Here is a 12,396-nt window from a genome sequence, read left to right as displayed (position 1 = left end):
GCCACGCCAAGGCCCACCCCTTCTACCAGACCTGGGATCAGTGACTTTAGGTGTCAAGTATGAATTGCCACGTGTGAGTGCACCTTTAATCCCCAGCAGTCAGCTCGCTTTAAATCTCTTTAATTCCGAGCGGAACCAACCCCTGTGATCCCCGAGAGATTCAGAAGCAAACCTCAGGACGCTCATGATTGTGTTTGAAGGACTTTTTATGACCCGGCGCCTGGCTACGCTTCTCTCAACCTGTCGTTTTTCATTCCACCTGCGGGCCGGCTCTGATCCACTTATCTGGTCTTGTTATCTGTCCCCCACACTAACTACTAAATAAAAGGTGATGGCCTACCTGCAGCCTTTGGCCCAACCCAGTGGAGTCATCTTCTTTAATCTCTTTGGGTCTTCTCTGAGATGGATGATAGCAGCCAGCTTGCTGGAAGTCTGCCTCGTTTTGTTTCTAGCATGCAGCAAATCCATTTTGCATTTAGGACCAGCTTAAACAAACAAGAGAAGCATTCAAATCACTCATGGAAATGTTTGCCCACATAAGAAAATCCGTTTCTTTGTGGTAAAGTCCCGGTTTGTGCTTAGCAAGGAAAAACACATCTTAATTGGCTTCACGCTGACCGTAATTGACCTTTCAGTTTGACAAGCAAGCACATATATCATGTTCAGAGGGTGCTTGTGCATGATAATATCATAGGATGCACTGCGTTTTTACAGCAACTTGGTTTTTGTTGACACATTTTATATTTTACGGCAAAACCTGGCATAGCAGCGCAGCGCGTTAGTCATGTTTGTGAAGGGTGTTGCTGCAGGAGTCTAATAGAATAGTCGAATAGATATACAGCACATAAGCACAAAAGCAGACTATTCATCTGTTTTCACTCCAAGTCCTAGCTGGGTTTTTCTGTCAGAATTTAGAAAGTGATGAAAATGTTCTGGTTTTCATTTGTTTTCAGCAGTGTTAAATAAATACAGAATATATTTCATCATTCAATGGGTTGTAGTGTTAAGTATAGTCGGGTCGTGGGGGTTAACTTGGCTAAACGGAACGGTTATGGGTTGCGTGGTCAGAAATCTAAAATAGTATAGCATAGAAATAGCATATTTAATTGTCATGCAAGTGTAAAAAGAAGTTAACCACTGTTAATTGCAAATCATTAACATTTCTCTTCATGTCAGGTAGACAACAGCTTCTCCTGACCTTGTCTCTGCTTGGGCTTGAATAGTCATGATGACATTTGAAGGCCTTTTCAGCCACCCACAGCCGCTCCGTCGATGCTCATTGCATTCGCCGCTTGGAATTTACGTCCCGTCCTGGCGGAATTCTTCCCTCCAAATAGCCTCCAAGATCCAAGCATCGGAAGAAAGGCTTTGTGGGAAGGCCGTGCCATTCATGAGTCAGTCGTCCTGAGCTTTACAGCGTTCCAGCAGTACGGGCAGGTCATGTGAGCGGGAGCCAAAGTAGCCTTTTGGAAGAGAAGTGAGGTTTGCTAGTTGGTCTGCCGCCAACGTGGTCGTCGGTGTCGACAGGGTGGTGCTCCTCAAGATGCTTTGAAGTTATTTTGACTGCTTCTTCCGGTGCCAAATATATTCCTCTTGTGATTTCACTTTCCTTTTTCTTTGGATCTGCTGCTGCTGCCGGAAGCATGGACTGCCTTTACACTGAAAGGCAAAATAAAAATAAAATAAAAAATGCCAGTTTATTTTGAGGAGGCGAGGGACAACATGAGGTTTGGTGTGTTAGCACCTTGTCAAAGGGTCATGTAGATGTGGACACCGTACCCTGAAGGATTCTCTTCAGAGGCTGCTTGTGTGTTGCTGCCTGATTCACTGATGAAATTATTATACTGCATATAGATGTACCGCAATCCCTCATTTATTCTGGTTAATTGGTGCTATGATAAGTCAATTACCACAAAGTAGGTTTCCTTATATAGAAATTTTTGTTGTACGAAAACCTGTTTATAACCTTCTAAATAGGTTTTAATATTATTAGAGACTTCTAGATATGAGATAACACCCCTATAGTCAGCTTTACCTTCATGTTATGGTAATAGTGTCATTTTATTTTGAAATTGCATACATTGGAATATATCACATATTAAAATCCACAATTCGGACACCGCATGTTTCACATTAATCGCTAATATATTTATTTATGTACTTCCTATATAACATAAGCAAATGATACGGCAATGTTGTAATGTGCAGTTTAGGATTTTAATCACTGTAGATAAATTATATGGCATTTATAATAAATAATAATAAATATATATTACCTAGGGCTGCACAACAATTGCGTGGTTAGCGCGCAGACGTCACAGCTAGGAGAATCAAGTTCAATTCCACCCTCGGCAAGCTTAGGAACACATTTACAGCAACACACATGAGCACAAGCCTTATATTTTCTTATTATGTCTACTGTTACTTGGGGTAAAAGTGAATATAGGGGTGCTATTTCATGCCTGGAGGTCTCTAATAATGTAAAAAAAAACATATTTAGAACGTCATAAATAGGTTTTTATGTTTTGACTAGGGCTGCACAGCGGTTATGTGGTTAGCGCGCAGACCTCACAGCTAGGTTCAATTCCACCCTCGGCCATCTCTGTGTGGAGTTTGCATGTTCTCCCCGTGCATGCGTGGGTTTTCTCGGGGTACTCCGGTTTCCTCCCACATTCCAAAAACATGCTAGGTTAATTAGCGACTCTAAATTGTCCATAGGTATGAATGTGAGTGTGAATGGTTGTTTGTCTATATGTGCCCTGTGATTGGCTGGCCACCAGTCCAGGGTGTACCCGCCTCTCGCCCAAAGACAGCTGGGATAGGCTCCAGCACGCCCTGCGACCCTTATGAGGAGAAAAATGAATATATTACCTAATATAGTAGGCATAATAAGGCAAAATAAGACAATTAACTCATGTTAGCATTGGTCAAGTCCCTTGTTATTGTTCCTTTTTTTTAACTTCCTGTCATGGCTCATCAATATAACATTATTGACACCTAGTATCAATAATCATCACAACGCTTTTTGAAATACTACAAAAATGGCATTTATCTATATTATTTCTGACACGATTAGCGTTTATCACAACCAGGAATTTGATGACGAGTGGGAAGATTAGATTTGTTTTCAGCCTAATCGCCTATAAAATATATTTCCTACTTCCCGGCAGTCAGGAGTGAAGCCGGTGTATCGCTAACATCCATCACAGGACATTACAACCCAGAGATGAGCTTTTATTTTATTAAGTAAAGCTGCACCGGGCTAATCCGGTGGTGTCATGCCTATAAAGTGCATAGCAGTGCACTGCCAGTGAACTTAACCTGAGCCAGAAGGCACCTTCAGGAAGAACTTCCAGTGTTTGGGACTTTTTCTGCTTAACTTTGGGTCTTAACGTATGCCAGTGCTTCCGGCAGCGGAGTTTTGGGGTCAAATGGAGGTCAGGAAAAGCCCACGACTCGAGCGCTCCCTGGGGGAGTTCGATGTGGTTCAATAAGGCCTCAGGCTGGTGTGATCTGGTTTGGGTTCATTTTCACGCAGAAGAATCAGAATCCAATTAAAGCAAACTGAATTAAATAGATAGAACACCGAGTTAGCATGGCAAAACAGAAAAAAAAAGAGTTCAATAGGGATTACATGTGAAAGCTGGAAGAGATAAAATTGAATTTATGTTATGGAAAACATGGAAACGTGTTGGCTTGCATGTCCAAAATCCCCTGAATCTTTAGAAACCTTTAAATACCATCAGCCATGACATGTCTGGAATGATGTGAAATGAAAATATGAAGTGAAAATATAGTCTCCTCCTATTTTGTGTGGAAGTGGTAAGTTTTTGCCTTTATTGTCCATCTTCCCCACTCTGTTTTAAATCGTTTCTTAAGTTTGGAGTACAGTAAATCACTTGGAGGCTCGCTAGCTTGCTAATCTTAAAGGCGATAGCTGTCTCTTGTGTTCCTGCAATGATCCTGTAGCCTGTGCAATAATAATGTGATATAAAGATGGATATAGGGGTGTTATTTCATGTCTACAGGGCTCTAATGATGGTAAAAATTGTATTAAGAAAGTCATAAAAATGTCTTTAAAAATATTACATTCATTAATATTGAATCTGGGCTGCACAGCGGTCGTGTGGTTAGCGCGCAGACCTCACAGTTAGGAGACCCGGGTTCAATTCCACCCTCGGCCATCTCTGTGTGGAATTTGCATGTTCTCCCCGTGCATGTTTGGGTTTTCTCCGGGTATTCCGGTTTCCTCCCACATTCCAAAAACATGCTAGGTTAATTGGCCATAGGTATGAATGTGAGTGTGAATGTGAGTCTCCTTTTCTATCCCCTCCTGCTCCGGTCTATCTATCTCTCTTATCATGAATGCAATGAGTGATTGCTTTAATGCAATGATATACTACTGTGGCTGTGGTCCTCTCCATTGTGGTCTTTTAGAACCATCAATGTCCGAAGACAGCTGGGATAGGCTCCAGCACCCCTGCGACCCTCGTGAGGATAAGCAGTAGAAAATGAATGAATGAATGAATTTATATCGACTCCTACGCTGAGGAATTCACTTATCACAGTCTGGAACCAATTAACAGTGATAAATGAGGGATTACTATAAACCAAAAAAACACACTAAGATTGGTAAACAGCTAACAGTGCATCAATGTTATCTAAAAAGAAGATGCCCTGACTATGCATTACAGCTGTTGTTTCATTTTAAACAGCTTAATGCTAATGCTAGCTAAGAGATGCAGCTTACACATTCAGACTTCCCAAGCTAGTATTGTCGCTAGCGCTCTTCCCGTGGAGCTTAGCGGCGTACAAATCCACCCTCTCGCTGTTCTCCTTTTTGTCCTCCAAATGTCACCCTGATGTCAAGCGACATCGCAAGAGGAGAGGCCGACGCGCACGCCGGCACCGCCGCCTCAATGGGACGGACAAGCGTGCAAAGCTAGCCGGGTGGACGCGCCGCCATTCATTGGCGCTCTTTCACTTTTGCGCCTGTCTGCGTGCCCCCTCCACCGGCGGGGATTAGCATAGTAATGTGGCGTGTAGCATCACACTGGCGCTAATCAATTACAGGCGGTCACGCGGCGTCTACGGACGTTTACACTCGACTGCTGTTTGTTCATCGTGTCCGACAGCATTTCATCTTCACTTTGCTTTTTGCTTAAAAAAAAAAAAAAACACTTCCACCTCTAAAAAAAGCAGAATGACTTTGAAGGCTGGGAAGTGCAGGAATTTGATGCCGGAGCGTACAATCCTATTTGTAGCGCTACATTTAGCAACCTGCCGTGTCTTGCTGTCTGTAGTCATAGTACACCAGCCGTAGTACTAATACACAAATAATACCGCTCTGTTTTGATTGACACCATCAGACAAGTTTGAACTGATTTCACCCGGGAAAGTATGGATTCTTGTTTGGTGTTTTGTTCATGAAATATTCAAGATTGTGTGGATTTATTTATGTGCGGAACACAGGCCGCATTTTTATGTTCGTATACAACAACTGTAATTTTTATCCCAACATGGGACACAGTTGGAATCTGATTTATGACATTCATTCATTCATTTTCTACCGCTTTTCCTCACGAGGGTCATGGGGGGTGCTGGAGCCTATCCCAGCTGTCTTCGGGCGAGAGGCGGGGTACACCCTGGATTGGTCGCCAGCCAATCACAGGGCACATATAGACAAACAACCATTCACACTCACATTCATACCTATGGACAATTTGCAGTCGCCAATTAACCTAGCATGTTTTTGGAATGTGGGAGGAAACCGGAGTACCCGGAGAAAACCCACGCATGCACGGGGAGAACATGCAAACTGCACACAGAGATGGCCAAGGGTGGAATTGAACCCTGGTCTCCTAGCTGATTTATGACATGTTTATTTCAAAGTGATTTTTTTTTGCGCAAGAGGTGATGATGTAACTCCACAATGGAAAACAGCATAAAAACGGCCACAAGGTGGCAGAGATGGCCGCCTGCATCTATCCCATAGCAATACATGCTCCGCAGCAACCAGGAAGTGAAAAGCCATTTCACTTTGTGTTGCGTGAAGGGGTTTACACAAACTTTAAATTTTAATGCATGTGCATCTTAAATAGTTCATGGTGGTATATTTGTGAAAAATATACAATTTGTACAGCAAATTGTGTATATTTTTTGCCTTTGTTTTGCTTTTTTTCAAGCAAAAAAATACAAGGCATTCAGATGATGTAGTATTATACACTGGTCACTAGGTGTCAGTAATGTCACTGTAATGCACTGGACTTGATCGTTGGTTTTAACGACAGATTTGAATGCCCTCACAACAGACACAATAAACCCTAAAACGAGCAACTGTTGCGGCCAAGCCAAAACTCAACTCTGAACCCCGGAAGTCACTTCCTGTCCGTACCACCGGAACACATTTACAGCAACACACAGAAGCATGAGTCTTATTTATGTCTTATTTTGCTTTATTATGTCTGTTATATTGGCTAATATGAGTATAAACGTGACTATCGTGGCATTATTTCATGTCTTGAGAAGAACGTAAAGAAGGTTTTCTATGTTTTTAAGGATGAACATATCCCATTTATAAATACTTTGTGGAAATTAACTTATCACAGTTAGGTTTGAAACCAGTTAACTGCAATAAATGAGTGAATTTTGACGACTTGATGATATTAAGTAATATGAGCATAAACGTGACTACCGGGTGTTATTTCATGTTTTGAGAAGGACGTAAACAGTTTTTCTATGTTTTTAAGGATGAAAATATCCCATTTATAAATACTTTGCGGAAATTCACTTATCACAGTTAGGCTTGAAACCAGTTAACTGCAATAAATGAGTGGATTTTGAGAACTCGATATTAAGTAATATGAGTATAAACGTGACTATCGGGTGTTATTTCATGTCTTGAGAAGGACGTAAAGAAGGTTTTCTATGTTTTTAAGGATGAAAATATCCCATTTATAAATATTTTGCGGAAATTCACTTATCACAGTTAGGTTTGAAACCAGTTAACTGCAATAAATGAGTGATTTTTGACAACTCGATATTAAGTAATATGAGTATAAACGTGACTATCAGGTGTTATTTCATGTTTTGAGAAGGACGTAAAGAAGGTTTTCTATGTTTTTAAGGATGAAAATTGTCACGCCCTGTGTGGGTTCCCTCGTGACAGTTTGTTTGGTTTCCTTTCTGGACTCTTATTTTGTATTTGACTTCCTGTTTTGCCTTTTCTGCTTCCGTTGTCTTAGTTACCCACACCTGTCCCTAATTTGAGTATCTATTTAGTCCAGGTGTGTGCGTCTCCCTGTGTGGGATTATTGTCGTTTGTCACCTGAGTTGCTTTTTCTGCTGCTGCAATTATTGCATGCAAATAAATATTATTTACCTGCTATTGGTCCTGCTCTCTGCATCCTGGGGTCGAACTTTAAAGCAATGAAGCCGAACCGTGACAGAAAATATCCCATTTATAAATACTTTGTTATTTCATGTCTTGAGAAGGACGTAAACAGTTTTTCTGTTTTTAAGGATGAAAATATCCCATTTATAAATACTTTGCGGAAATTCACTTATCACAGTTAGGTCGGAAACCAGTTAACTGCAATAAATGAGTGAATTTTGACAACTTGATGATACTAAGTAATATGAGTAGAAACGTGACTATCGGGTGTTATTTCATGTCTTGAGAAGGACGTAAACAGTTTTTCTATGTTTTTAAGGATGAAAATATCCCATTTATAAATATTTTGCGGAAATTCACTTATCACTGTTAGGTTTGAAACCAGTTAACTGCAATAAATGAGTGAATTTTGACAACTTGATGATATTAAGTAATATGAGTATAAACGTGACTATCGGGTGTTATTTCATGTCTAGAGAAGGACGTAAACAGTTTTTCTATGTTTTTAAGGATGAAAGCCATTCATAAATACTTTCAAATTCACTTATCACTGTTAGGTTTGAAACCAGTTAACTGCAATAAATGAGTGAATTTTGACAACTCGATGATATTAATGTGTTTATATGTACAAACCACTGTATGTGTTTGTCTGCACATAATCACCTGATGATTCTGCTTCTCAATGTCACAGCATGTGTTGGAATACCTCCTTCCTTTTAATGAACGGCAGCTCCCGAGTGCTGGCAGCACTCATGCCGCCCCAGACTGCTTGTTTCTGCTCGCTTCTCACTTGTGCTGCCAGCTTTTTAGGCAATAATAGCTGTGTGTTGACTCATTCTATAGCCCTGCACACCGACTACTCAAAGTATACCCAAGTTTACTTTCCGTAGTATAGCACACACACACACACACAACGTCTCAGCCAGGCGCATCCGAGTGCATCCACTTACACTTCCCTGCCCACATAGCGACTTTATTTGCGTGCGACTCCCACATAATACACTTTGCGACCCCAATTCAAAGCCTTTCCTGACTCGATGACGTCTCAACTTCTCCGCCCCGCTTCCTTCTCATCAGGATCATTGTCATTCCGAGAGTGACACATGCTAACCTTTAAATGGAATCCCCGTCTGTGCCAGACAGCTTGCCAGACGGTCGGAAAATGTGACATTTGTTCTCTCCGTGGAGCATTGATCACACGAGGTAACAACGGGAGGAGGGCTCCTCCTTATCCAAATATGGCGGGCAGGTTGCTTAAAGGTTTAGTATGCACCCTACTTTCTCAATAAAAAAAAAAGACAATTACAGCAGATAAACGTCTTAAACAGCCCAAAAAGCTTCCACTATGTCTGTTTGAAAGTGTCACCATGTGGATTTTTAGTCCTTAGCAGCCCGGATTTAGATTACGCACCTAATTAGCCGCTCTAAAGCTTCTTGAGTGCAGATTCTTGTCGGATTAAAATGGGTGAAAAAAAGCCTTTAGAAAACTTACAGAGAGACTTCACAGCTGCTGCACAAATAATTGATGAGCAAATAGCGCTTTATCAGTTTGTTGGTGGATATAAATTAGCAGTTGCCAAGGAAACCATCTCTTCTTCCTCCTCCTCTTCCTCCTCCCTCCGGCGGGCTTCTATAAAACGACATAAAGCAAAAACCCAATAGTGAAAAAAAAATACAAAAAAAAAAAAAACACAGTCTCAGACAGAAAATAGGGCAGTTTTTTTTGGTGTGTGAAACAAAAAGCTTTATTTCGCAATGCTGACCATATTTAAGGAGAATATTTTTTTTCTGCATCAGTCAACTTTTTCTTGGAGAAAGTTTGCACATGGAAGCAGGCACTATTCCTGCTAACCTTGTTGCTAAACGGAACAACGGTTTCTTTATATATAGATCAACTTTCACCTCAGGTGTGATTGTGTTTGAGTGTGAAGGCATTGTTTTTTTTAAATTTTTTTTTCAATGTGTTAACCCTTTTTAAAGGTGTTGCGAAATACACTACAGGGATGTTTTATGGACGAGAAAAAATATAATTTAATTTTAATTTAATTCAAACTTTAAAATTAATTCCATCGATCCAAAAGATGCTGATCCAGCTTTATTATTATTTAATTTCATTTCATTGTATTTTATTGTATTTTTACCTACCTAACAGAGGAAGCCAGTATTGTTTTTTAATGTTTTCATTATTTCAGCTTTTAGTCGTTTCCAGTACAAGCATTATTGATTTTAAATGATACCCACCAAAGAAAATCAATACAAATGTGCCTGGTCTCCGCTCTCCTATTACTTTTATATATCGAAATAACAAATACAAGCAATGTGCTTAATGGAAATCATGTCACATGTCAAAATAAGTCCACTCAACATGTATTACTCATAATTGTATTATGTTTATATCATATTATATCATTATTATATTGAGATAGGAATGTAAATAGTCACTACTCATTTATTCTGGACACCCAAAAATAAAAAAAAAATTAAAAATTAAGGTGGAAAAATACATTTTATAGTGACTAATTACAGTTTTACACGCATAAAACTGTAAAACAGTAGTAGTTGTGTTGTCTTGCAACATACTTTATATCATATTTATTTCATATACAAGAGTGAACCAATACTGCTATAAAAGCCATACGCTGACTACTTTAAAGTATACCAGAGTTTCCTTTGTGTAGTATTGTTGCATAAGAAAATATACTATGTAAAATACATATATAGTAGTATACAAATATACTCTATAAAATGTTTGCTGAAATATCTTTTTATTGAATATTTGTATGGGTTTTTATTGGTACTTCAGTGTTATTTCTATTGCAGTGTTATATTAGAGTCTCAATCGCTGACTTTAGTATTATCGTATACAAAGCAGTAGTGATACTAGTAGCTGCCAAAATAATTGAAAGCTCCTCTCAGTGTAATTCCGTCCAGTTCCGTCCAGCGTATGAAGTTAATTTAATAGCTGCACATTATCCAAACTGAACCCAATCAGGCAGAATTCCCAGTGATGTATGGGGTCGTGCGGGCTGGTAAAAAGTGCTCCTTAATGAAGCCCTCGCTGAGTGTACAGTACACTTCCTTCCATGCCGGAGGAGCATTTACAGTGCATGGTCAGTGGCTCCAATTTCCTCAACTGTCCTCTCGGAGCCCGGCAGGCACGGGGGTATTAATCTGTAAGTCGTGGCAAGAGTGGCAACAAGCCCTAATTCATTTACTTAAGAGCTTTTCACATGGGGTTTAAAAGTTAATAGGACGATCACTCTGTAATGCCTTTGATTAAAGCCTCTTAATTACCCCAGGTATAATGGGCTATTAGCCAAGGCCTGGTTGTAAAAGGTCAAGTGAGCAACTGGGAGTCGATTGTTTTTATGATGTATTTTTTTGTGCACGCCACCCTGCCGCGCGTGCTAGGGCGGTTATTACGCTCAATCTGGCTTATGGCGCACCGACCGCTGCGATAGTTTGCGTTTTGTCCTTATTAAAAGCATCACTCATTCGAAATGTTTTTTCTAAGACCCCATTTTCCCTTTTTTTGGCAGGCACTTCCTCTTTAAGACGGGCACAGGATCCACACCCTTCTTCGGGGCGGCGGCCCCCGGCTACACCATGGCGACCGGGACGGTTTACTCAACCCCGGCACGGCCCTTGCCCCGCAGCAGCTTGTCCAGGGGGGCTTTCAAGTTTAAGAAGTCGCCCAAGCACTGCTCGTGGAAGTGTACCGCCTTGATCGCAGTGGGCGTCGCCGTCGTGCTGTCCATCATTCTCTGCTACTGCATCGGTAAGGAAGTGTTTGAACTACAAAACTACAATTTTGCCCATCAGACACGATTATTTTGTGAAACATGAGCACACCTATTTCCCTTTTGTGTTAATTCCAATGATAGAAAAACAGTTAGCGTGAGGAAGCTAACAATGCATGTCATGGGACACACCTTTTTGGACCTCCAAAAATGTTTTATGGTTTCATATACATATCATATCATGTTATATTATATATCATTATTTTCAGATAGGAATGTAAATAGTCACTACTAATTTATTCTGGACACCCAAAAATATTAAATTAAAGTGAAAAACACATTTTATAGTGACTAATTACAGTTTTACATGCAGAAAACTGTAAAACAGTAGTAGTTGTGTTGTCTTGCAACATACTTCATGTCATATTTATTTCATATCATATACAGGAGTGAACCCATACTGCTACTTTACAGTAATTTTATATATCAAAATGGAAATCATGTCACATGTCAAAATAAGTCCACTCAACATGTATTACTCATAATTGTATTATGTTTATATCATATTATATCATTATTATATTGAGATATATTGAGATTGAGATAGGAATGTAAATAGTCACTACACATTTATTCTGGACACCCACAAATATTAAATTAAAGTGAAAAATACATTTTATAGTGACTAATTACAGTTTTACATGCAGAAAACTGTAAAACAGTAGTAGTTGTTACTATACTGCTATAAACGTCGTACGCTGACTACTTTAAAGTATAGCAGAGTTTTCTTTGTGTAGTATTGCTGCATAAGAAAATATACTATGATGAAAATGTTGCTGAAATACCCTTTGTGATGTTTTTACTGAATATTTGTATGGGTTTATTGGTACTTCAGTGTTATTTCTATTGCAGTGTTATATTAGAGTTGCAATCACTGACTTTAGTATTATCGTATACAAAGCAGTAGTGGTACCAGTACCAGTATTAACACACAATGTGACCAACAGGTACATTCATGATAATATGTAATACCTACAGTATTTAGCCGTATTTTTATAATTTTAAACATTACCAGAAGTTCTTTCCTGAATGCATTGATTTCACAAAGCCCATTAAAAGCAACTAAGGCCACTTGTGTCAACAACAGCGCCATAGAGAAGCGCTTGTCTGTTTGCAACTACTAATCATGGCAGACTGTGAGAGCCGCCGAGGGCTACTTGTGGACAAATGAGGATCCAGAACCTTATCTTTTTGAGCTTGAAT

At 39.7% G+C, this 12,396-nt stretch overlaps 1 protein-coding gene and 1 long non-coding RNA gene across 6 annotated transcripts in view; one reads left to right on the top strand and one right to left on the bottom strand.

Moving 5' to 3' along the window:
• The window catches only part of si:dkey-237h12.3 (teneurin-3), a 210,151-nt gene that overhangs the window by 94,863 nt on the left and 102,892 nt on the right, over window positions 1–12,396 (top strand). For all 5 annotated transcript variants that reach the window (XM_058058091.1, XM_058058082.1, XM_058058074.1 and 2 more), the window contains one exon: window positions 10,933–11,171. In XM_058058091.1, coding sequence (XP_057914074.1) covers window positions 10,933–11,171 — 239 coding nt within the window. The remainder of the gene's footprint in view (window positions 1–10,932; window positions 11,172–12,396) is intronic.
• The window catches only part of LOC131107832 (uncharacterized), a 188,049-nt gene continuing 183,894 nt past the window's right edge, over window positions 8,242–12,396 (bottom strand). The window contains exon 6 of the long non-coding RNA XR_009120347.1: window positions 8,242–9,023. This is a non-coding gene — a long non-coding RNA (uncharacterized LOC131107832). The remainder of the gene's footprint in view (window positions 9,024–12,396) is intronic.

This window comes from Doryrhamphus excisus, chromosome 2 (genome assembly GCF_030265055.1).
Source record: "Doryrhamphus excisus isolate RoL2022-K1 chromosome 2, RoL_Dexc_1.0, whole genome shotgun sequence".
NCBI lineage: Eukaryota > Metazoa > Chordata > Actinopteri > Syngnathiformes > Syngnathidae > Doryrhamphus > Doryrhamphus excisus.
Note: the sequence above shows the minus strand (reverse complement) of the source record. Positions and strands in the feature narration are given on the sequence as shown.